The sequence below is a fragment of the Terrapene carolina genome, unplaced genomic scaffold (assembly GCF_002925995.2).
Source record: "Terrapene carolina triunguis isolate 2854851 unplaced genomic scaffold, T_m_triunguis-2.0 Scaffold88, whole genome shotgun sequence".
Classification (NCBI taxonomy): Eukaryota; Metazoa; Chordata; order Testudines; family Emydidae; genus Terrapene; species Terrapene triunguis.
In genome coordinates this window covers 38,336,853-38,358,956 of record NW_020664439.1, presented here as the reverse complement: position 1 = coordinate 38,358,956, position 22,104 = coordinate 38,336,853, and the positions used below count along the sequence as shown (strand labels likewise).

Sequence of the window (22,104 nt, the reverse complement as noted above, 5' to 3'; positions counted from 1 at the left end):
GGGTAAGCACCCTGGCGAGCCGCGTGCCGAACGTTGCCGACCCCTGTACTAGGATTTCAACAGTAAGGGTTATCAATACAAGAACATTCTGACTATTCCCAGCTGTCATGACAGAGCAGAGGGGAGGAATTCCTTGAATTTTGTCATTTAAGGATTTTTACACAACCACCACCTTCTGGAATTGTGCTCAGAACTAAACTGGGAGGTCTTGTATAGCAAAGTCCAAATGCTGGGTGTTCAAGTGAAACTATCATCTTTTAAAATTGGTGACAATTATCTACACAACATGAAGCTCCTGAGAAGTCTTTAAAAAGGTAGCCACAATTTCCAAGGGAAAAAAAAACCCTGCCCTCTCTAGTCTCACCCATAGACTTCTATCACCATATCCCACTGAAGTATAACTCTCACATGCTTGTATTCATGCACACCTCTTTCCTATGGACTTGCTAAACTTTGCTGGAGTAGCCATGTGTTGGTGGGCCTCAAAATCTGGAGAAGCAAAGCTCTCCTTACTTGAGCCTTCTCTACCAACCTAACGTAAACTTTTAGCCTTCATAAAAAAAATCCAAACACCAACCACGGAAAGTTCCCACACACACAAAAAGAAAAGACAAAAGAATTACTATGAAAGGTGTAAAAACAACGAGGAGTCCTTGTGGCACCTTAGAGGCTAACACATTTATTTGGGCATAAGCTTTCGTGGGCTAAAACCCACTTCATCAATGAAAGGTGTGTTTCAGTAGAGTCCAGTCAACATTAAAAAACAAATTACACTTTTTTTTTGCAAAGATAATAGTGAGTGATAAAAGATTATATGGTAACAGGGAATTGGCTGGGTCCCTTAGCTGCTCCTTTCTAGGATTTTAATGTGTTTGTGTTTTAAAAGTTGTGTAGAACTTTTGTCAGGAAAGCATAATTTGTTATTGAGTGGTCAGAGGTGAGGGTTAGCTACATTACACCGAAACACACTTTAAACCGTAAAGCTTTTGTTAACAATTTTATTTGGGAATCTAGAATTAAAATAAATTAGATGTAAATAGAAAAATAGGGAGGGGAAAAAAGTTCTATATGTAAATAATCTATCTAGGCTTTTGGGGGCAGGAACCATCTTTTTGTTAAGTATTTGGCATTAGGGTCAATGAGGAGGGCTCCTATGTGCTTCTGCAATACAAATAATAAATAATAATTTATGGTCAGACCTTATTTTAAGAGGTTAGAATAATCCCTACCAAAGGTTGACACTTTGGTTAGTGAAAACAAAAGACCCACTGATTCTTACTTCTAATAGACTTTCATAATACTACTGTAATTGCATGGTTACAACAATGTCTCTATGGGAGTATGAGGAAAAAAGACTAACTTGTCACAGCAGGCAGATGGATGAAAAACCCTGTGTTTAAATGATTTAAATTAATATACAAAGACAAATTAAGATACAGGAGCTGGTCAAGAAAGGGAATTTTGTTTTGTAGAAAATTCTGACATTTCAAATTTTATTATGTTATATGCATACATAGTTTAATATAAAAGTTGAAATTGAATTAATTAAAGCAACATACTGCAAATTAAGTGTTTCAACTGCTTCTAATTTAAAAATGTCATCAAAATAGACACATTCCCACGACACATTTCAATCTAGATGGAAAAATGTTTCAGCAAATATTTTTTCACCAGCTCTGTGAAACTGATACAAAGTTTTCACCATAATACTCCATAAGCTATATTTACTGATCTCCTAGTCCAACAGACTACTAATATAAATCAGATCTGTATTAAATGTTTTCAAAGGAAAACATTGACATACAAATTGGACATCTGATATTTTGATTATCTACTGGAACTGAAGAAAAGAAGGAGAACTCAGATAAATTATGCAAATTACATATACACAAACTTTCTGAAATTTTAGCTTGCTGGCTGCAAAATGAAAGGACATTCACTGAGATATGTTTATGTATAACAAGGAAATGTAATGCTTTCTAATGCCCCTTAAATAATCTTGATTAATTGGAAGAGACTTTTTAAATATTATCACAAAAATGCACAAAAATGCTTGTTTGTTTTGTGTATGAAATAGTGTTAACCATAAAGGTCATGATACTGTGAATGCTAATGCAGGGAATTAACTGTGTATGTACATAAAGTTGTTCACCGAGTAAGAGTCTGGCGGATTATACACCAAACATGCAAAATAATAAAAAGATATATTTCCTTGGAATATTTAATAAAATAAATTATGCCTATAATTTAATTAAAGGATTCTTTTTTAGATGCATCACATATGTAGTGACATTCTTTCCTGAAAGAAGTTTATTCAGAGTCATTTCATTCAAAATCAATAAACAGACTTGCACATTTTTCAGAAGTTTAGCTGGCTTGAATTTAAACAAGTGCCTATGAAAAATATCCACATAGCCATGTATTGGTATCACATAACGGAGTCTATTCAATTTTGATTTCATTGATTTAGAACAGTGTTTCCCAAACTTGGGACGCCGCTTGTATAGGGAAAGGCCCTGGTGAGCCGGGCCGGGCCGGTTGTTTACAAACTGGCCTGGCCCACCAGGGGCTTTCCCTACACAAGCGGCGTCCCAAGTTTGGGAAACGCTGATTTAGACCATACACAGCCTTGATCCTGCATTCAAAAATGCAAAGGTGCAACCTTGACTCCACATGGTTCTCAATGCAGGATCAAGGCCTATAACATGTAGGTGGAAGTTGACTTGTGTTATGCTAAGGGCAAAAATATACAAAGTCCAATCTTCTAATCTTCAATCCTGCAAACAGTCTCACTGGACCAGATTGGGGCTGGTTGGATGATCCCAGTGGGATTCTGCAAGAAGCTGTCACCATCTTGCAGTCCCAGTAGACTAGCCAGCTATAGTGACAGTTCCTGAGCTCTCCTGAGGACAAATACTGCTTCCTGTTAGCAGCCCTTGAATACAAGCATCCTAAAAGAGGACGTGTGTGAAAGACTTCTGATAAGCACTGTGCATCTTTGAAATAAATAATTCCAGTGATTCTGCTGGAGTGAGGCACCTCTGTACCACACAACACAGGGCTGTCGATTGACATAACTGAGTCCATTGATATAAACAGGAGTGTGTGTATATAAGGATAGACAGACCAGGGCTTTACATTCAATCTTTATCCAAACACAGGAACAAAATCTGCCATCAGAGACATGGGCAGGTTCCCATGGAAGTGGCAGACTTAATACTTCAGAGGGTTTATATCACCAGCACAATTCCATTTTCTTGAGGCTGCAGTTTTTTCAATATGGTCACAGGGCTGGATTCTAATCTCACATACACCAGTTTTATGTCATTCTAACTCCATCAGTCTCAAAAGAATTACTCTTGTTGACACTGATGCAAGAGGAGAATCAGACCCCTTGTGTCCCAGCCTAGCAGTGTTCCCTAAACTCTTTCCCCGGAGCTGTACTTGCAATTATCTTTGTGACTGGCTTACCACAGGCAAAAGTGTTCACTGCACAAACCCAAGTTACTGCTTCTAATGATTCATGTGATGACACCTTCACAGCAAATTCTAACCTCTTAATTCCTGTGAAAATCTAGCAGCACTCAAGGTGCTGGTAACATTGCTTTGGAGTGGAAAAGAAAAAAATATGTACCTCTGTGTATATTAGTATCTCTCCTAAGACTGTTCAACATAACATGGATTTTACTTTCCGAATAAGATTAAGGAAGTACTGGCTGCCTGCAATTCAGCTGAGAGGAAAAGCCCTGCCACCTAATATGGCATGCAGAGAGAGAAACATTTACAAGCCACCCATGCCACAACAAGTCTCCCACATCAGCAATTCTCTAACTAGCCACATCCAAGTTGTGGCTTCCACATTCAGGTGTAGCTCAAAACATCCAAGAGGTGTTGTGGAAAGTGTTTCCACCCATCTAGGCAGGGCTTTATTTAGTACAGGGGTAGGCAACCTATGGCACACATGCCAAAGGCAGCACGTGAGCTGATTTTCAGTGGCACTCACACTGCCTGGGTCCTGGCCATCGGTCCGGGGGGCTCTGCGTTTTAATTTAATCTTAAATGAAGCTTCTTAAACATTTTAAAAACCTTATTTACTTCACTTACAACAATAGTTTAGTTATATATTATAGACTTCTAGAAAGAGACCTTCTAAAAACATTAAAATGTATGACTGGCACACGAAACCTTAAATTGGAGTGAATAAATGAAGACTCGGCACACCACTTCTGAAAGGTTGCCGACCGCTGATTTAGTACCTAGGCAGCTCGAAAGCACTCATGAACCCTGACTCCTATACTGAGAGTCATTCTTGCCTTTGTGGGTAACTTGTAGGGAAGCAAAAAAGATGACTGGACAAGGGGGAATGGAGAGAGAAATGGGGAGGGATAGAAAGCTGGAGGCTGGGGAGGATGACAAGTGGTGGAGGGAGCTCTAGAGGAAGTGATGGGGAGGGAGAGTCTATGCTTAAGTAGGGGGAGTGGCACCAGCAACATGACAAAAAGGGTGGGGGAGGAGGGTCAGAGAAGGCAAGAGCATAGAAAATTCAGAACACAACCTGGGAAGAAGATATGCTCAAATACCATACTGATCAGCTTGGTTAAAAAAAAATGGATGGAGTGAACACTAAAGAAATGGAAAAGAAACACAAATATGTTGTTACCCATTTCTTATGTGCAAATGTCCATTTTTATGCACTGATGTAGGCTTTTACTCGGGCAAATAGGTGCACTTGAATATGCTGCAGGCTTTACTAAGGATTCCAGGGATTGGACCCTATAGAAATATACAGAAAAGTGATTTCATCAAAAGAACTAGGTCTGTTTTGAGACGTGTCATACTGTAAAGTCACAATTTTACTGGAAAAAGCCCTTCCTTTTAATATATTTTATATTTGCTTCTGTATGGCAACTACTGTACCTTGGAAGCACATGAGCTTTCCAACTGAACTGAACTGAACTGAGAATAGCAGCCTCTTATTGAAAGGCTATTGTAACATACAATTATTAAAATTGATTACTATTCAGACGATATCCATTTCATTATCCCTGATTGATTCCCAGCAATGCTCCTTAACAGCCTTCATTCTTGTCGCTTCAGTTATGAGTGCTCCATGAACAATAGCTTAATACTGCACAACAAATTGCAGTCCTGCTGGTCTCAGCGAGATTGGAGGCAGTCTGCCTTATTAGCAGGCCTCAAGTAAATGGCTGTCATAGATGCTGACTACAGAAACCTGGATATCACAGCCACACCAAATAGGGCTGAAAAAAAATCAAATAAAAGCCTTCAGGGGCATGAGATTATGTACACAGGTCAGGATACTGTACTAACTGCTAATTGTTTCAGTGTATGCTGTAGAATTGAAACACTACACTTAAACGTTGTACCTGGAGAGCACAATGGATTTATGTTTTCCAGGAAGTGCATCCTAACTTCCAGGAAGTTTGATCACGTTGAAGATTCTGTGCCAGGGAAGGCTTTGGGACATTTTCAAAAGAAACCCCTTCCCAATGCTCACTACCAGGATCCCTCACTTTTGGGAAAATGAACGTCAAACCCTAATTGCATTGTATGATAAAGATGCTGAGAGCTAATAGAGTTAACTCAGTAGGAGCGAAACCCTTCTAGTTGTTCAAGCAATTAGCTGACATTCAGTGGATTCAGTAAAACTAATTAAATTGCTAAGGGATTTTGTTCTGAAAGGTTTGCTTCTCAATCTCTCTCCAGCTATGCCCCTAGGACCAAAATTGCTGACTCTCCTCCTCGTTTTAGGTTACTAACATTGGATAGCAAAGAGCAGCCTTGTCTGGTTTCAGGATACCTTTGCATTTTGTTACTGAAAGCAAATGGCCTAAAATGTAAATAACTTGCCTGCTGAGTATCGTGTGTGTGTGTTTTTGTCAGATTCGGTTCCTTCAAGAAGCTAATAGGTGGCTGCAGCTGTGAGACTGGCAGGGGTGGCACTGTTTATGAAGACAGATGGCAAATAGGCCCATGGCCCAAAATGCTGCCACTTAGTCAATTTGTGAGAGAGTTACAGAGAGGTTTTCCGGCAGACAACAGAATATTCAAACATGCCTGGCAAAGTATTTTTAGTTATAGTCTAATGTAGAGTCCTAAAAGAGTGGGAGACCAAAAAAAGAGAAGAGTACATAAAACAACCATGAAAAACTAGTACTGGAAAAGTATAGGGCAACAAAAATGATTAGGGGTATGGAACAGATTCCATATGAGAGGAGATTAAAAAGACTGGGACTGTTCAGGTTAGAAAAGAGATGACTAAGTGGGGAAATATGTTAGAGGACTATACAACCATGAGATGTATGGAATCACAGAACTTAATTGAATTGTAAGACTGGAAGGGCTCTTGAGAGGCTTTCTAGTCCAGTCCCCAGCACTCAAAGCAGGATTAAGTATTATCTAGACCATCCCTGGCAGGTGTTTGTCTAATCAGCTCTTTAAAATCTCTAATTACAGAGATTTCAGAACCTCCCTAGGCAATTTATTCCAGTGCTTAACTACCATGACAGTTAGGAATTTTCTCCTAATGCCCAAACTAAACTGCCCTTGCTGCAAATATAAGCCCATTGCTTCTTGTCCTATCTTCAGAGGTTAAAAAGAACAATTTTTCCTCCCTGCTCCTTGTAATAACTTTTTATGTACTTGAAATATGTTATGACCCCACTCAATATTAGCTTCTCCAGACTAAACAAATACACTTTTTTCAATCTTCCCTCATACCTCATGTTTTCTAGACCTTTAATCATTATTGTTGTTCTTCTCTGGACTTTCTCCAATTTGTCCATTATTTTCCTGAAATGTGGCACCCAGAACTGGACACAATACTCCAGTTAAGGCCTAATCAGCTTTGAGTAGAGTGGAAGAATTACTTTTTGTGTCTTGCTTATATAACACTCCTGCTAATACAATGCGAAAGTGAACAGGGAAGTATTATTTACCCCGTCACGTAACACAAGAACCAGGAGCTACCCAATGAAATTTATAGCAAACAGGTTTATAACAAACCTAAAGAAATACTTCTTTCCACAATACACAGTCATCTTGTAGAGATGCCAGGATATGTTGTGAAGGCCAAAAGTATAACTGGGTTCAAAAAAGAATTAGATAAATTCATGGTGAATAGGTCCATCAGTGGCTATTAGCTAAGATGGTCAGGGATGCATCCCCATCTCTGGGTGTCCCTACACCTCTGACTGCCAGAAGTTGGGACTGGATGAGAGGGGATTGATCACTCAACAGTTGCCCTGTTCTGTTCATTCCCTCTGAAGCATCTGGCACCAGCCACTGTCAGAAGAGAGGATACTGGGTTAGATGGACCATTGTTCTGACCCAGTATGGCCATTCTTATGTTCTTAATATTTTGTGATTCATAGATGGCGACAGCCTGTACCCATTTGTCATGTTGCAACAAAAACGACGCTCAGAACTGATTTTTCCCAATACTATTCATTTATCCTTCACCTAAGAATAAGTCGGTGACTCTGCCTCAGACCGTGTAAGGATCAGTGCTTAGATGTGCTGCTCCAAGAACAGCCTAGGGAGGGAAATATGATTCAGAGAGTCACAATTCCCTCCCTGGCTCCCCTATTGATTCAGGAAAGGGGAGGAATTAATCTATGCCAGCCATTTACCAAGCACTTTATTTCTCTTCTTATGCTCATTCAGCTCATTCTAGTGCCTATTGGGAAATGTAGTATGTCACAAAAGCCCCCATTCCACTTGGGACTAACTTGCACTGCTTTAGCTGTCTATGAGAGCAGGGCTAGGTACTCAATGGGCATGGACACTGGACTGCCATCTAAGCCCTAACCATAGTTCTGCCACAACAAGGCTGAGGCACACCAGCAGGGTGATCTCAGTGCCCATGCTTTACTTGTTCTGTACTTAAAATAAATGGCAGCTGTGCAACCCAAAAAACATAGGTCACCAGAGAAAATGTACGTTGTGTTGAGATATTGTTACGGGGGGATGATTACCTGCAGCGTTCTAAATTAAGCAAGAAAACAAATATGATGTTCTGAATGATCACACTTAAGTTTGTACTGTATCTACAGGACTTCTACACACTGATTTTAAGAATTAGTCCCTTTGGATTGGTTTTATTATCATCAGTTTTATTGACGCACCATAACGGTAGTGTTTATATAGAACACTTCCTGCACATCAAAGTTAGGCATGCTTTTCTTCTTCACTGGAAACAAAGGACTCAGAAGGCTGGGAAATGCCTCCTGTGTCTTCAATTCCATCACTCTTTGATCAGCACATTTCAGAGACCAGTTAAGACATTTTTAGTGATTTAAAGAGTTTATAAACTGGTAATTTGTCCTGAATTTGTGATTTTCTTTCTATTTTCTCTAGCACAATACTACATAATATTAGCGAGAGGCAAGCTATAAGAAGAAAGTCATTAGGCTGGGCTGTCTTAGATAATAAGGAAATTTCACAAGGGACTAGTTACTTATTATGCCAATGTGAATGCAAGACTCATTTGGGTTTAATTCATTACTATATCACACTGGTGCAGTGCTTAGGGAAATGATTTTTAAGCAATAGAATGCACTTCACTTATATAGGACATATCTAGAACACAAAATGATTTCCCAAATCAAATATCTAAGCTTCATTTTTTTTAAAGGTTATCGTTAAAAAAATAATCAACTGTGGGGAAAAAATGTCTTCTGAGAACCACACTGCAGACCTGAGATACAAAATGTTTGTGCTTGTGATGTTGAATACAGTCTTGAATCAACAAATTTTGGATGAAATTCTGACCTTTTTGAAAGTCAGTGGGAGTTTCCTGATCATAGACTATAACTAGCATTAGAAGGATTAAACTTACACTCTTGGACCTCCCTGCTTTATATTCAGATTTCACTATAACCAAAAATAGTTTATAGATTCCAAGACCAGAAGGGATCGCTGTGATCATTTAATCTGAACACCTGTATAACTCAGCCCATAGAACTTCCCCAAAATAACTTCTAAAGCATATTGTTTAGAAAAACAATCCAATCTTGATTTAAAAATTGTCAGTGACAGAGAATCCACCACAACCCTTGGTAAATGGTTCCAAGGGTTAATTACTCTCACCATTAAAACATGCATGCCTTATTTCTAGTCTGAATTTGTCTAGCTTGAACTTCTGGCCATTGGATCATGTTATTCCTTTCTCTGCTAGATTGAAGAGCCCATTATTAAATATTTGTTCCCCATGTAGATACTTACAGATTGAAATTAAGCCATCTCTTAACCTTCTCTTTGTTAAGATAAATAGATTGAGTCTATCACTATAAGGCATGTTTTTTAATCTTTTTATCATTTTCTTGTGGTTCTTCTCTGAACCCTCTCCAATTTATCAACATCCTTCAATTGTGGGCAACAGAACTGGACACAGTATTCCAGCATGGTCACACCAGTGCCAAATACAGAGGTAAAATAACCTCTTTACTTCTACTTGAGATTCCCCTGTTTATGCATCCAACCATCACATCAGCCCTTTTGGCCACAGTGTCACACTGGGAGCCCATGTTCAGCTGATTATCCACCATGACCCCCAAATATTTATCAGAGTCTCCCTTCCTGTAACTGTGGCCTACATTATGTGTTCTTAGCTGCATACAATTACATTTAGCCATATTAGAATGCATGTCGTTTGCTTGCACTGAGCTTACCAAACTAGACCTGGTCCCTTCATTATTTACCATCCCCCCATTGTTTGTGTCATCTGCAAACTTTATCAGTAAGGATTTTATCTTTTCTTCCAGGTCATTGATAAAAATGATAAATAGCATTAGCCCAAGAACCAATCCCTGAGGGATCCCACTAGAAGTACACCTGCTGAATGGTGATTCCCTGTTTACAGTTACATTTTGAGACCTATCAGTTAGCCAGCTTTTACTCCATTTAATGTATGCCATGTTAAATTTACATACTTTCTAGTTTTTAATCAAAATATTGTGCAGTACCAAGTCAAATACCTTACAGACTTTTAAGTATATTACATCAACACTATTACTTTTATCAATCAAAATTTTGATCTCATGAAAAGAAGATTTTCGGCATTATTATTGATAATTCTACCATTTCTATGTAGTAATGGACCAATACCATTGTTAGGATTCTTTTTATTCCTAATATACTTAAAAGCTCCATATTGTTCTTAACTCTGCTGGCCACCAGTTTCCCCTTGTGTCCCTTTGATTCCTTTATTAGTTTTATATAATACCTAGCTTTTGATTTATATTCATTACTATCAATTTCCTTTTTCTTTCTCTCTCTCACCCACATACACCCACACACCTAGGGCTTGTCTTCACTACCCGCCCGGATCGGCGGGTAGAAATCGATCTCTCGGGGATCGATTTATCGTGTCTCGTCGGGACGCGATAATCGATCCCCGAATCGACGCGCGTACTCCACCAGCCCAGGTAGGAGTAAGCGCCGTCGACGGGGGAGCCGCGGAGGTCAATTTGCCGCCATCCTCACAGCGGGGTAAGTCGGATCAGATACGTTGAATTCAGCTACGCTATTCCCGTAGCTGAATTTGCGTATCTGAAATTGATCCCCCCCATAGTGTAGACGTAGCCCTAGAGAGTGAGAGCTACCTTCACTTCCTTTCTAAACCAGGCCATTTTTTTTTTAATCTGTATGACCTTCTGACTTGATAGTGAAATTGTGGCTTTTTGAACATCTAGTAAAGTGTTCTTAAACAATTCCCAATTAACATTCACATTTTTCTGATTAAATTCTTCCTCCTAGCTCATTTGACCTACAGTGGTTTTCAGCGTTGCGAGACTGGCACTTTTCAATCACCAAAATATATATATTTTACTGTTTGCATACTATAAAATATGATCAAGTAATGATCACTGATATTTAAGCTACCATTAATTTTTAGTTCTGTAATCCATTCCTCTTTCTCTGTCAAAAGGAGGTCTCACATTAATCCCGCCCAACATTAGGAAAACAAACAAAAGGGCCACATTCATCTCCATAAGATATTAATACAAAGAGAAACAGAATGTAGATGATTCCTTTACACAAAAATCCACAAGAGACCCAGAGACATCCCTCCTTTGAATATTAATAATCCATAAAATTCAGTGTAGATTTTCTTGCAACCTTCTGGGTCCTGGATTTCCAGAGGTTTCCGAGAGATCCATAGGCCATATCTTCACTACCAGTTTTTAAAAACATATTCCTATGTTCTCCAAGTTATTATGCATGGGTATGGAGAGCACTGGGATACGGTGGAGAGCAATATACCTCATGCAATTGTTTTGGCTTTTTTATTTTTTTAAAGAAGTCTTTGTACTTGCACCTATATTTGATAGGCATATTATTAATTAACATATAAATAGATACTATGACCCCCCCAACCGACCGTATAGTTTGTGGAATGGAAATCTGTAGATTCACTTGGCTAGTGGCTACCAAGGAGGGTGCTGACTTCAGTTTCCAAACAGCTAATAAAGAAGACTTCAGTCTAAATGTATTTAAGCCATGAACTTTTCTTATGGAGGAACACTTAAACTTGCATTCTAGGAGGAGGGTGCAATACAGTAATGGGGAAGTGACCCTTATTTCAGACTCTGCATTCCACCATACACACCCACCAATATCACCATATACACTCACCCCCATTGGTATGACTGAGCCAGATTTTACTGTCCTTTAATTGAAGGCTGCAAGACATATTCTTACAGGCCTTTGTGTAAGAAATGATTTAAGGGTTTGAAGATTTTTTTACTATGTCAATGGCTAGGAAATAGGAGACTTCTGTATGGGGAACTAAAGCTTTCCTCATAAAAGATGAAAGTTTTCTTTTTCAGAAAGACTGTATCTGATCACACAATTATCTTTCACTATACAGCAGGCTTGGTTTGGGGAGCGGGGGTTAGGCACTGGATAGAAGTGGGAGCAGAAGAATTGTTGGTTTCTTTTTTCTTGTAGCATTTTAAGTCATTAAGCTTAAGTTACGGATTGCATTGTACACCAGTGACAAATCAAATCTTAACAGAGATGGATTTGTGAGATTCTGCAGGGAAGATCACCATCTGGGAGCAGGACCCTGAAATGCCCCCTATAGTACAGTGAGTTACAACTATGCATATTATGACGGGATCTACACCTTTCTCTTGTAAAGCCCTAGCTGTTGCTATAGGGAACGATAGTTTCACAGTGAAGAGTGTAGTGAAGTAACTCTTTGGGTATGAAGGCTATATGGAATGAGAAACAAAGGATAATTGCTAGTAGGAATCTGCTATCACCAAACAGAATGGGAGAAGAACAAGAGGGAAAAAAAATCCATCTCCCAAGGTACTTACTATATGTTCCATTCTATACATCTGACGAAGTGGGCTGTAGCCCACAAACGCTTATGCTCAAATAAATTTGTTAGTCTCTAAGGTGCCACAAGTACTCCTGTTCTCTAAGCCAGTGGCAACTGTATTTAAGTTGATGGAAAATAGTTGAGTGTGAGACTCGCTGAATGTGATATTAATAGAGTAAGTGAGATCCTGTAGTCATGATCTACTTGAATTCAGTATAGTATGGAATGGGATGACAGAGTGCAGAAGTACAAGGGTATCGGATTTCAAGAAATCATAATTTGGAAAATTTAGAAATCTGATGAGTAAGGTACAACAGAAGGAAGTAGTAACATCCTTCGGAGTGGGAAAATGTTAAGGATTCCTAAGAGGCAGTCTAATTAAGGCATAACAGACTACAATTTCTGTGATAAAAGAAGAAAGCAGCAAATAGGCTAAGTCCAGCGTAGCTCCCTGAGGGGAAGCAAAAATATATGAGGGTAAATGAAAACCTGTATTGGAAAGGGAAAATGAGGAAGCAGAAATATTCAGCTAGGCACAGCTTGCAGGGAAACAGAAGGGCAGCAAACACAAGTTAATGCTAGCCAAAGCAGTCCAGGGGATTCCATAGGTGTATCAAGTGAAAAAGTACTAGGGAGAAAGTAGAACCAATAATAAATTATGTGGGGGATGAAATTAAAGCGGAGATAGCTGAGCTAAAACTCCCTTGTCAAATCTGTCTTCAACATGAAAAATACAGAGGTTGACATAATGAGCTACAGAAAGGAGAACAGTCAAATTAACCACTGATAAAGGACAGGTAAGGAAATATTTAAAGGAAAATTTAAATATAAACTGATCAGCTAAGCTAAGGGCACAGCAACACTAGAGAGTTTACAGTGGCGCCGCTGCACCGATGGAGCTGCGCCGCTGTAAGCTCTCCATGTAGCCACTCTCAGCCAACAGGAGAGAGCTCTCCTGTCATCTTAGCTACTCCAGCCCCCACGAGTAGCAGTAGCTACGTTGGTGGGATAAGCTCTTCTGCGGACATAGTGCTGTCCACACCGGCACTTATGTCTGTATAATGTACGTCACTCAGAGGGATGGCTTATTCACACCCATGAGCGACATAAATTATGCCATCATAAGCTGTCGTGTAGACATAGGCTCAGCCTCAATACTACTACAGTTGCCTTTAGCTCAAGGGATGGTGGTAACCTTTGCTGTTGCAGGAAAAGATACCCAGTTTTACTCTACCATGAAGCCTATTTGGCATGGAACATGGAACAGCTGATTTCTATGGACCATGTAATCATTTGTTTCTGAAGCATGAATTACCCGCCACTGTCAGAAACAGGATTTCAGGCTAAGGACAAACTTGATAGTTTCTGCTCCTATCAAGAACTTTGGAAGACAAGGAAGTCGCAGACTTCAGGTTAAAAAACTGCATCTCTCAACCATCACCGCTGAAAATAACTCATTTGGTTTGTGAAACTTATTTTTGCTTTCCTTGGCAGAATAAACAGACAAATGTGCCAAATTCTGTCACTAGAACACAATCTGCAAAAAAAAATCAGTTGTCTTATGAACTGATCTGGAAAGAAATACAAGTTTTAAAACTGCTGTAATATTCCATAATAAAGTTCTGGTACTTGAGACATTTCTATCGGTTAAAGCTGAAATTCCCATCTACTAGTCACAGCAAACAATATAATTACTATATTATATTTCTCCTATCCAAATGCATTTGGTTTGTCAAAAATATAATGCAACAGAAAGGAAAACTATTCAATTTCAGAAATTATATTCAATTGTACACCAGCATTCACTCAAATATATTAAGGACTTTGAAGAAGAGAGACATATTTTTGCTTCCTTTCATCCTTTGACTGTCTTGTCTAACTGCATGTTCTATGCCTAGCACAATGGGGCACCAATCTTGGTCCGAGCCTCTAGGCACTACTTTACTAAAACAATAAGTTAATAACAACAGTGATGGCGAGGGATAAAATGCTTTATGATATACTAAAAATAATATCTTGCAATACACTCAAAATTAATTCTCGTTGACATTATTGCAAAAGCTCCTGTAACGTATATAGCAGAATGCACAGACAGCAGTAGCACAGAAAGGTAGAACCATTCAACTCAAGCAATCAAACTCAGACTCTGAAGTTTAAGACCATTCCAGATATTTTGGCTGTGTATGTTTCTTATGTATCAAAAGTTGTGTTTATAATTATACTGTCAAGTTGTTTTCATTCTTGTACTATCACATTTCTATGGTGAAACTGAACCAACGAATCTAAAGGTTGTTTGCTAACTGGAAATCTTTTTCCATTACTGCCCTTCCTCTCCCCCCCACACGTCTGTCTAAAATGCACATGAAATTCAATTATCTCTATCCTACCTCATAAAAATGAATCTTCATGACATGCCTGATTAGAAGAGTCAGCATTACATATTTATGTTTATGGAAAATTCCTGCCTTTAGGGATCAGTTCAGTATTTAAAGGATAAATGCATACATTATATTTAGGCAGGAATTTGGTTTAAGTGCAGCCACTCCGGCTGTATTTTTAGATGACAGCAGAGAATAAAATACTGCAAAATATATTCATAAGTGTTCATTTGCACAGAAACCTCAAATTCACTTTGATGGTATTTACAATTGCAACCCTTATATATTTGTTTTCCCACAAACATTCATATGAACTTTTATTAGTCTCATTATTTATTGTTCACAAGAAATTATAGAGTGAGGAGGTGATTACGAGAGTTCAGGAATGCACTTGCATCTGGACTGAATTAATCTAGGATCTAAAAGGTAAATGACATTTAAAATCTATTTAGATGTGTTAAATTGGAGTCCAGTGTATGGTATTGTATTCCTATTGGCTAGAGATGCTTGGGAATATTGAGACAATATGCTGTTGCAACTCCTGTTCAGGATTGCACCTCTGTCTAATTAATTATGGAGTCTTGCCTCTACAAAGGGAGAGCACCTTCAGGAAGCTGAGAAGAATGGCCTTGAAGATCTATGATTCCTTGAAATACTGTTCTTTCTTTCTCTCTTTTTGATTATTAAACATCAGCATTTTGAACCCTATCCTTTAGTCCAGGGGTAGGCAACCTATGGCATGCGTGCTGAAGGAAGCACGCGAGCTGATTTTCAGTGGCACTCGCACTGCCCGGGTCCTGGCCACCGGTTCGGAGAGCTCTGCATTTTAATTTCATTTTAAATGAAGCTTCTTAAACATTTTAAAAACCTTATTTACTTTACATACAACAATAGTTTAGTTATATATTATAGACTTATAGAAAGAAACCTTCTAAAAACGTTAAAATGTATTACTGGCACACGAAACCTTAAATTAGGGTGAATAAATGAAGACTCGGCACACCACTTCTAAAAGGTTGCCGACCCCTGCTTTAGTCTTTACTCAAAAATATTCCCACTGAAATCACTTGTTAGGAAACCAAGCTGATGTTTTGTGGTTCCTCAATACACAATGTTAACAATAAACACATTGAGTGAAATTCTTGCACCATTGAAGTCAATGCCAAAGTCCCATTGACGTCAATGGAGCCAGAAAGTCACCCATTGTGTTGTATGTTACATTATGTTTTCCTGTAAAATATTATAGGGCAAGGGGAAAATATACTGAAGATGTAGGGAAAGAGAACTGACATTTTACAGTACAGTACAAATGATATACTGCTGTTCCTTAGTTTGGCAAGTTCAGTTTACTCATTATAAACACCATTCTGCAAAAAGGTATAATGACCAGGTAATTAAAAGTATTCTCAGAGTATAATGAGGGATGCTGGGCCAGACTGCATCTGACATGTGCACGCTGAATGGAGGAAGTTTTTTTTCCCCATTTCACCTCCACAGAGGCACAGTGTGGAGAAAATTTAAGGGGTTACATTTTCAAGAATGCTTAAGTGATTTAGGACACTTTTCAAAGTTCCCTTTTCAAAAGTGATTTAATAATATCGTCTAGCTTTATATAGCATGTTTCATCAGTAGATCTCAAATTGCTTTACTAAGGACCATTATCCCCATTTTACAGATAGGGAAACCAAGGCACAGAGGTGAGGTCACTTGTCCCAGATCACACAGCAGGCCAGTGTCCGAGTCAAAAAGGAACACAGGTTTCCATAGTTCCAGTGCTCTATCCACTAGGCAATACTGCCTCCCTTCGGGACAGATTTCAGTGGAAGTTAGGTACCTACTGTGGCTTTTTTGAAAATCCCACTAGATGCCTATCTGCAGCTGCCCCTAACCACTGGATCAGCCTTCTCCAGCTATATACAGTACGGTCTGTCCCTATAACTTTATTCGATCTCTCTCGCAAAGAAAATTATGAAGACAAGTTAAGCCATTATCCAGTGTAGTTCCATTAGGGTCACAATATTTGATTGTTGTCAATGGAGTTGTGCCTGTTAATATCAGGGCTGCATTTAGCCCATAATATGTTTCTTTTATATACATGTATTTAAGCAATTTAATATTTAGACAACTTAGAAGGTTCTACCGGTATAATTTGTCATGGTTTCTGTGGCACTGAACAATGCAGTGAGAAGGTGGAACAAAACAGTTTATTTTACAGTGAGCATTTTTGCCTTTCAGAATCTGTGATGATCTTAGTCCTGCTAAAAGATTGGACCATTTACAGGGACTAGACTGATTTTTATTCTTGTGCACGTTTTTCAGTATTTCCCTACTGGGGGTTTTAAATACTTTAGGAAGATAATCCTTACCTAGGCTGTGTCGCTAATTAGAACATTTAACCAAAGCCAATAATTACAACTGTGCTAAATCGCACTGAAATTTTACAATGAGTATGTTCCATGGAAAAAAAGGTCTAAAGCACAGAGGATAAAAGCCAAAACAGTATTTTATTGTCTGAAGATCTCTAGCATTCTGTCTGGTGGGTTAGGGTAGTATCCACCCAGGAGGCAGAAGGCCAACATTAGATTCACAGAAGCCCTGCATAGTGGCTGATCTCACAGATGGAGCCATTGCACAGGGATGTCTGTGCACCCCATTTTCACCTCAGAAAAGATCTCAATACTGGTCCTGTACAGTCTAGTGAGGACAGACTCAGTCAGAGCAGGACCACTGTTTCATACTTAAGTGGATCTAGTTGCCTTATACCCCATACAACCTGTGCAGAGAGAGTACAGCTTCTGTCTCACATGAGGCCTACTCCCGAACCCAGTGTTTGGCAGGTGAGTTTTACTGCACCCATATAGAATCTGAGCCAAAGCTCAATGAAATCAATAGAAGTCTGTCCATTAACTTCAATGAGTGCTGGAAAGGTCCACAAGGTATATCTGCACTGCAACAAAACACCCGCAGCTGGCCCGTGTCAGCTGACTTGGGCTTGCAGGACTCGGGCTGTGGGGCCATAAAATTCAGTGTAGATGTCCGAGCTCGAGCTGGAGCTCAGGCTCTGGACTCCACAAGGGGGGAGGGGTCCCAGAGCTGGGCTCCAGCCCCAAGCCCGGAAGTCTACACTGTAATTTTATAGCCCCATGTCCCAAGCCTTGCAAGCCCAAGTCAGCTGACTCAGGCCAGCCACAGATGTTTTATTAGACACCATAAGGTCCAAAGATTCAAGCTTTAGGTGGGTGCAGCAAGTTCTTACTCTGGCCCTCACCATGCATGAAGGTGATATAAATGTTGTTAATGATTAGATTTAAACCATCATGAACTATATCAGTTTTCCTTCTAAATCTTATTCAGGATTGTAAATACAATCTTTTGTCATTGTTGAGTCTGGGCCAAGAAGTAAGTTAGGAAAATTAAATTAATGCCATTCCACCCTCGCATTTAGAAAAGGCAAGTTAAGCAGCTGCCCGTTATTCTAAGTAATTCAAAATACATTTTAAAAAAAAAATCTTACAACAATATATATTCCATCTTGTCAGTTTGTTTTCAAGCTACAAGTATGATGTGTTCTCTATTGTTTATCCTACATCTGAACGGATTTCCTTGCAATATCTCTGAGGCTTGCCAAACAGATGTTGAGGGAAAGCCACTTAAAACATTCAATTTACAAAACAGAAAACTCAGTTTTTCTAAGGCCAACATTTTGGTCGGAGACCATCTTTTGGGTAATAATGCATACTAAAAACAGTGTTTATGTATATAGATATATATCTCTCTGATAGACAATTGATAGCCAGCCACTCAAAATTCTTGTCCGATAATACTTTATCAAAAGACTGATACTACTGTAACGCAGACAGACCCCGGTCGTTGGCAGGTGGGATCAAACCGGGGACCTCTGAAGCTTAGTGCATGAGCCTCTTCCGCATGAGCTAAAAGCCACCTGGCTCTTAACTAAGTCTGTAGAGCAGACTCATTTTATTTCTCTCTTTCTAAGTGGTGTTGGTGCCACTAGATGGGACAGAACACCACACCCGGGAGGTGTGTGGGTTACATACTTCCCCTAGCTGAGGAAGTGCATCCCGAGCTTCAGAGACTTCCCACTTGAAATCCTGGATGAGAACCCCCACTTGTAACGCTGACAGACCCCGGTCGTCAGTGGGCAGGATCGAAACGGGGACCTCTAGAACTTAGTGCTTGAGCCTCTTCAACATGAGTAAAAGGCCAACTGGCTCTTAGCTAAGGCTGTAGAGCAGACTCATTTTAACTCTCACTAAGTGGTCTTGGTGCCACTAGATGGGACAGAACACCACGTCCAGGAGGTGTGTGGGTTACACTACCACAAAGAAAAGCGACAAACCCCTCAAAATTAAACAGGTTAAACAAATAACAGGGTAACAGCTGTATAAACATTCCCATTCAGACTCTCCATAGGGTCCAAACTATCTGTGTAAAGCTCTCTCTATATATAAGGTCCAGACTTTCTTTCTAAGCTCCAATTCTGCTACAAATCAGCAATCAGACTTGCCAGTGTCCTGCTTCACAAGGGTGTAACATGCAAAGCTCGGATCAAATTTATGCAAAACTTTTTGTCTTCAGCATTCACAGCTGCAGAAAAATGGTCAGAACCTCCAAACATATAAGGCCTGATGTGTCCTGTATAAATAGTTTGATCAATGGCTACTTCCCCAATAAAACAATCTGTGGTTTCAATAAGTGTTTTGCAGTATTGCCCACCCTCAGAATTCAAAGGTTATAAACTAGTCCCCAAAAAATCATGACACTGGCTTTAAAAACATGATATTTGGGGAAAAAAACATGTCAGTCTTTTTATTTGCCTACTGGTTTTGGGACCTTCAAAGTTCACATTTTCAATCTTGTCTGAGTCCATGTGGATAGGATCTTTCATATTTAAAAAAGTAAGCCAAGATTCCCAAGTAATCACCTGTCTCCTGGAACTAGGGCTTTAAGAAAAAACACCAAATATCATGAGACATGACATAAAATCATGTCAGTTGTCAACACTGGTTTTGAGTGAGCAAGGACTGCAGGACAATATTTCATTATACCCTTGCTTCTACAGTCCTGCATGAATCAACACAAATATCTGTACGGTGTCTGTGTACATATACACAATTGTTTGCTTTTAAATAATTACAACCTTTACATCAGAATCTAGAGATCTGTTTGATAAATATGGCTACCATCCAAGACCTTTTTTACATAATAAACCTATAAAAAGACTGCCAGCTTCAGTACTTTCTTTGAATGGTCTGAATTTGTCAATCTGTGCACATCCAAAATCATTTCAATGTTTAACAAAATAATGTTCCCTATAAAAATAATCCCCCATTTTACAATAGGAACACTGCCCAGATTTGGGTCATTATGGAAGTATTTTTTTTTAAACAAGGTTCTGCATTAATATTATACATTTTTTCACATCATTCTAAGTCCCTTACAAGTATATCTGATGCAAGTGTCACAAACATCATGAGAAAGTTGAACACAAACAGCAGAATTAATGTTTGCAAACAACATACTGTATAGAAGAAACAAAAGATTAAAAGAAAGTGTTTACATACTATCAGAAACATTAGCTACCAGTGCTAACAATAAATCTTAAAGGTACATACCTGAAAATCTTCTGAATATTTTCAGCTTTGATTTCCTTGAGAATATCGTGGTAGAAATGAGGGTCACTTGGTTCTGAAGGAGTGGGGGAAGGAGGACATCTTTTGTGTGCATAATATCCTATTAAAATTCCAAAAATAAATAAAGTCAAAACAGTGCAAAATAGTTTAAATATCCGACAAAAGTTGCAGCGGTTGCTCTTTGGTGCTGGTCTTGTATAATGTGACACATAGTCCGGGTCCTCCTGAAGTCGCTGAAATCTTCCTTTAGGGGATGCCGAGGGCTGAATAGGCTCGAGATCAATGTCGGTGTTTTGTGAATTTCCCGAATGGTGATCAACTGTGCCATCCAGTTGGAAATGGTCAAAGCCAGGCTCCTCCAGCTCTTTTTCCATGTCCCATTCTAGTTCCAATGTGGTGGCCTGGAGGTCATCGTTGTCAAGGTATTGAGAGTGCCCCTGTGTTCTCTGGTCTGCATTCACTTTGCGATAAGCCATCTTTTTACCTATTAAAAAATGACAGAAAGCAGTGTTTGCTTTATTGTCTATAGAAAGCATTTAAATATTCACGTGTGTCAGTTCTGTCATCATATGCAATAGTGTGTGACTCTCACTACACTTAGAGGGATGTGTGTGTCTATATTTAAAGGAAAAAATTGAGTTCACAATGTTGCATTCTTCCTAAGCATAACCTTCTTTAATTTTCTTCTCAGTGCCATTATACTGTCAGTATTTCTATTAGCATCTCCATTTGGTATTAAAGAAAAGATTATAATAACGGTCATAGCATATTAAAAAGCATGAGAATGTAGGGAATATTCCAGTACTAACAAGGGAACATAGAAGTTGTCCTAGTAGTTTTTTCTGCATCTTTAATTTCTATAGTTCTCTAATATAGCATTAATCCAGTGAGTACAAATGTTATATTTTCAAAATGTCCAAAACAAGTATTTATCAATACACTTCAACATCTTTTTGGAGCTATTGCACATGGCGCATGTCAATTTTTGTACACAGATTTCATTTCGCTTGACATCTAAATCAATCATGCTGCTGAAGTAAAATACAGTGTCTAGCTCAATGGGGTCCTGGAACATGTCTAGGACTTGTAGGCCTTATGGGTAATACTACAAATAAATAAAAATAAAGTTAAAGAAAATATAAATAAAATAGCTTTATTCATCTGACTGCAAAGGCAAGGGAATGTGGGATTAAAGTTTGAAATTTGAGGGTGACACTCAACTTTACTTACACATCAATAAAAGGCTTCCATTTGGATAGACTGTTCCATTATTTACAGGTATTAAAATGCATAGTTTCTGAATGACTGATGAATTTACTTAGAAATTGTCCCAGCTGCTTTGCTCCAGTTAGTTTTTCCATTTTAATGAATCAAAATTACTGCCAGGTTGGGATTCTTACCTAAAGCATTTACTTAATAGTAAAACATAACTCTAGCAATTCTAGACATTTCTACAGCTGTGTGAGCCTTCTAAGTGGAACTCTGACCTCTAATACAAACATTCAAAGTCAATTCTCTACAAATCATTTTTAAACTGACTGCAGTGATGAGGCTCAGTTTTCATCCATACTTTGACAATAGACATTCCATCACATGAGCATCAGCAATTTAATGCTTTTCAAACTTCAGACAGACTCATCAATTAGAATGAAATGCAGATACACATATTAACTCCTCACAATGATGGATATGTGAGTGACATCCACACTGCTACCTTCCT

At 38.9% G+C, this 22,104-nt stretch overlaps 1 protein-coding gene across 1 annotated transcript in view; it reads right to left on the bottom strand.

Annotated features, from left to right (window-relative positions):
- The window catches only part of NAALADL2 (N-acetylated alpha-linked acidic dipeptidase like 2), a 547,525-nt gene extending 526,662 nt beyond the window's left edge, over positions 1-20,863 (bottom strand). The window contains exon 1 of the mRNA XM_026650206.1: positions 20,367-20,863. Within this exon, the coding sequence (XP_026505991.1) occupies positions 20,367-20,860 (494 nt within the window). The 5' untranslated portion in view covers positions 20,861-20,863. The remainder of the gene's footprint in view (positions 1-20,366) is intronic.
- Positions 20,864-22,104: the final 1,241 nt, after the last annotated feature.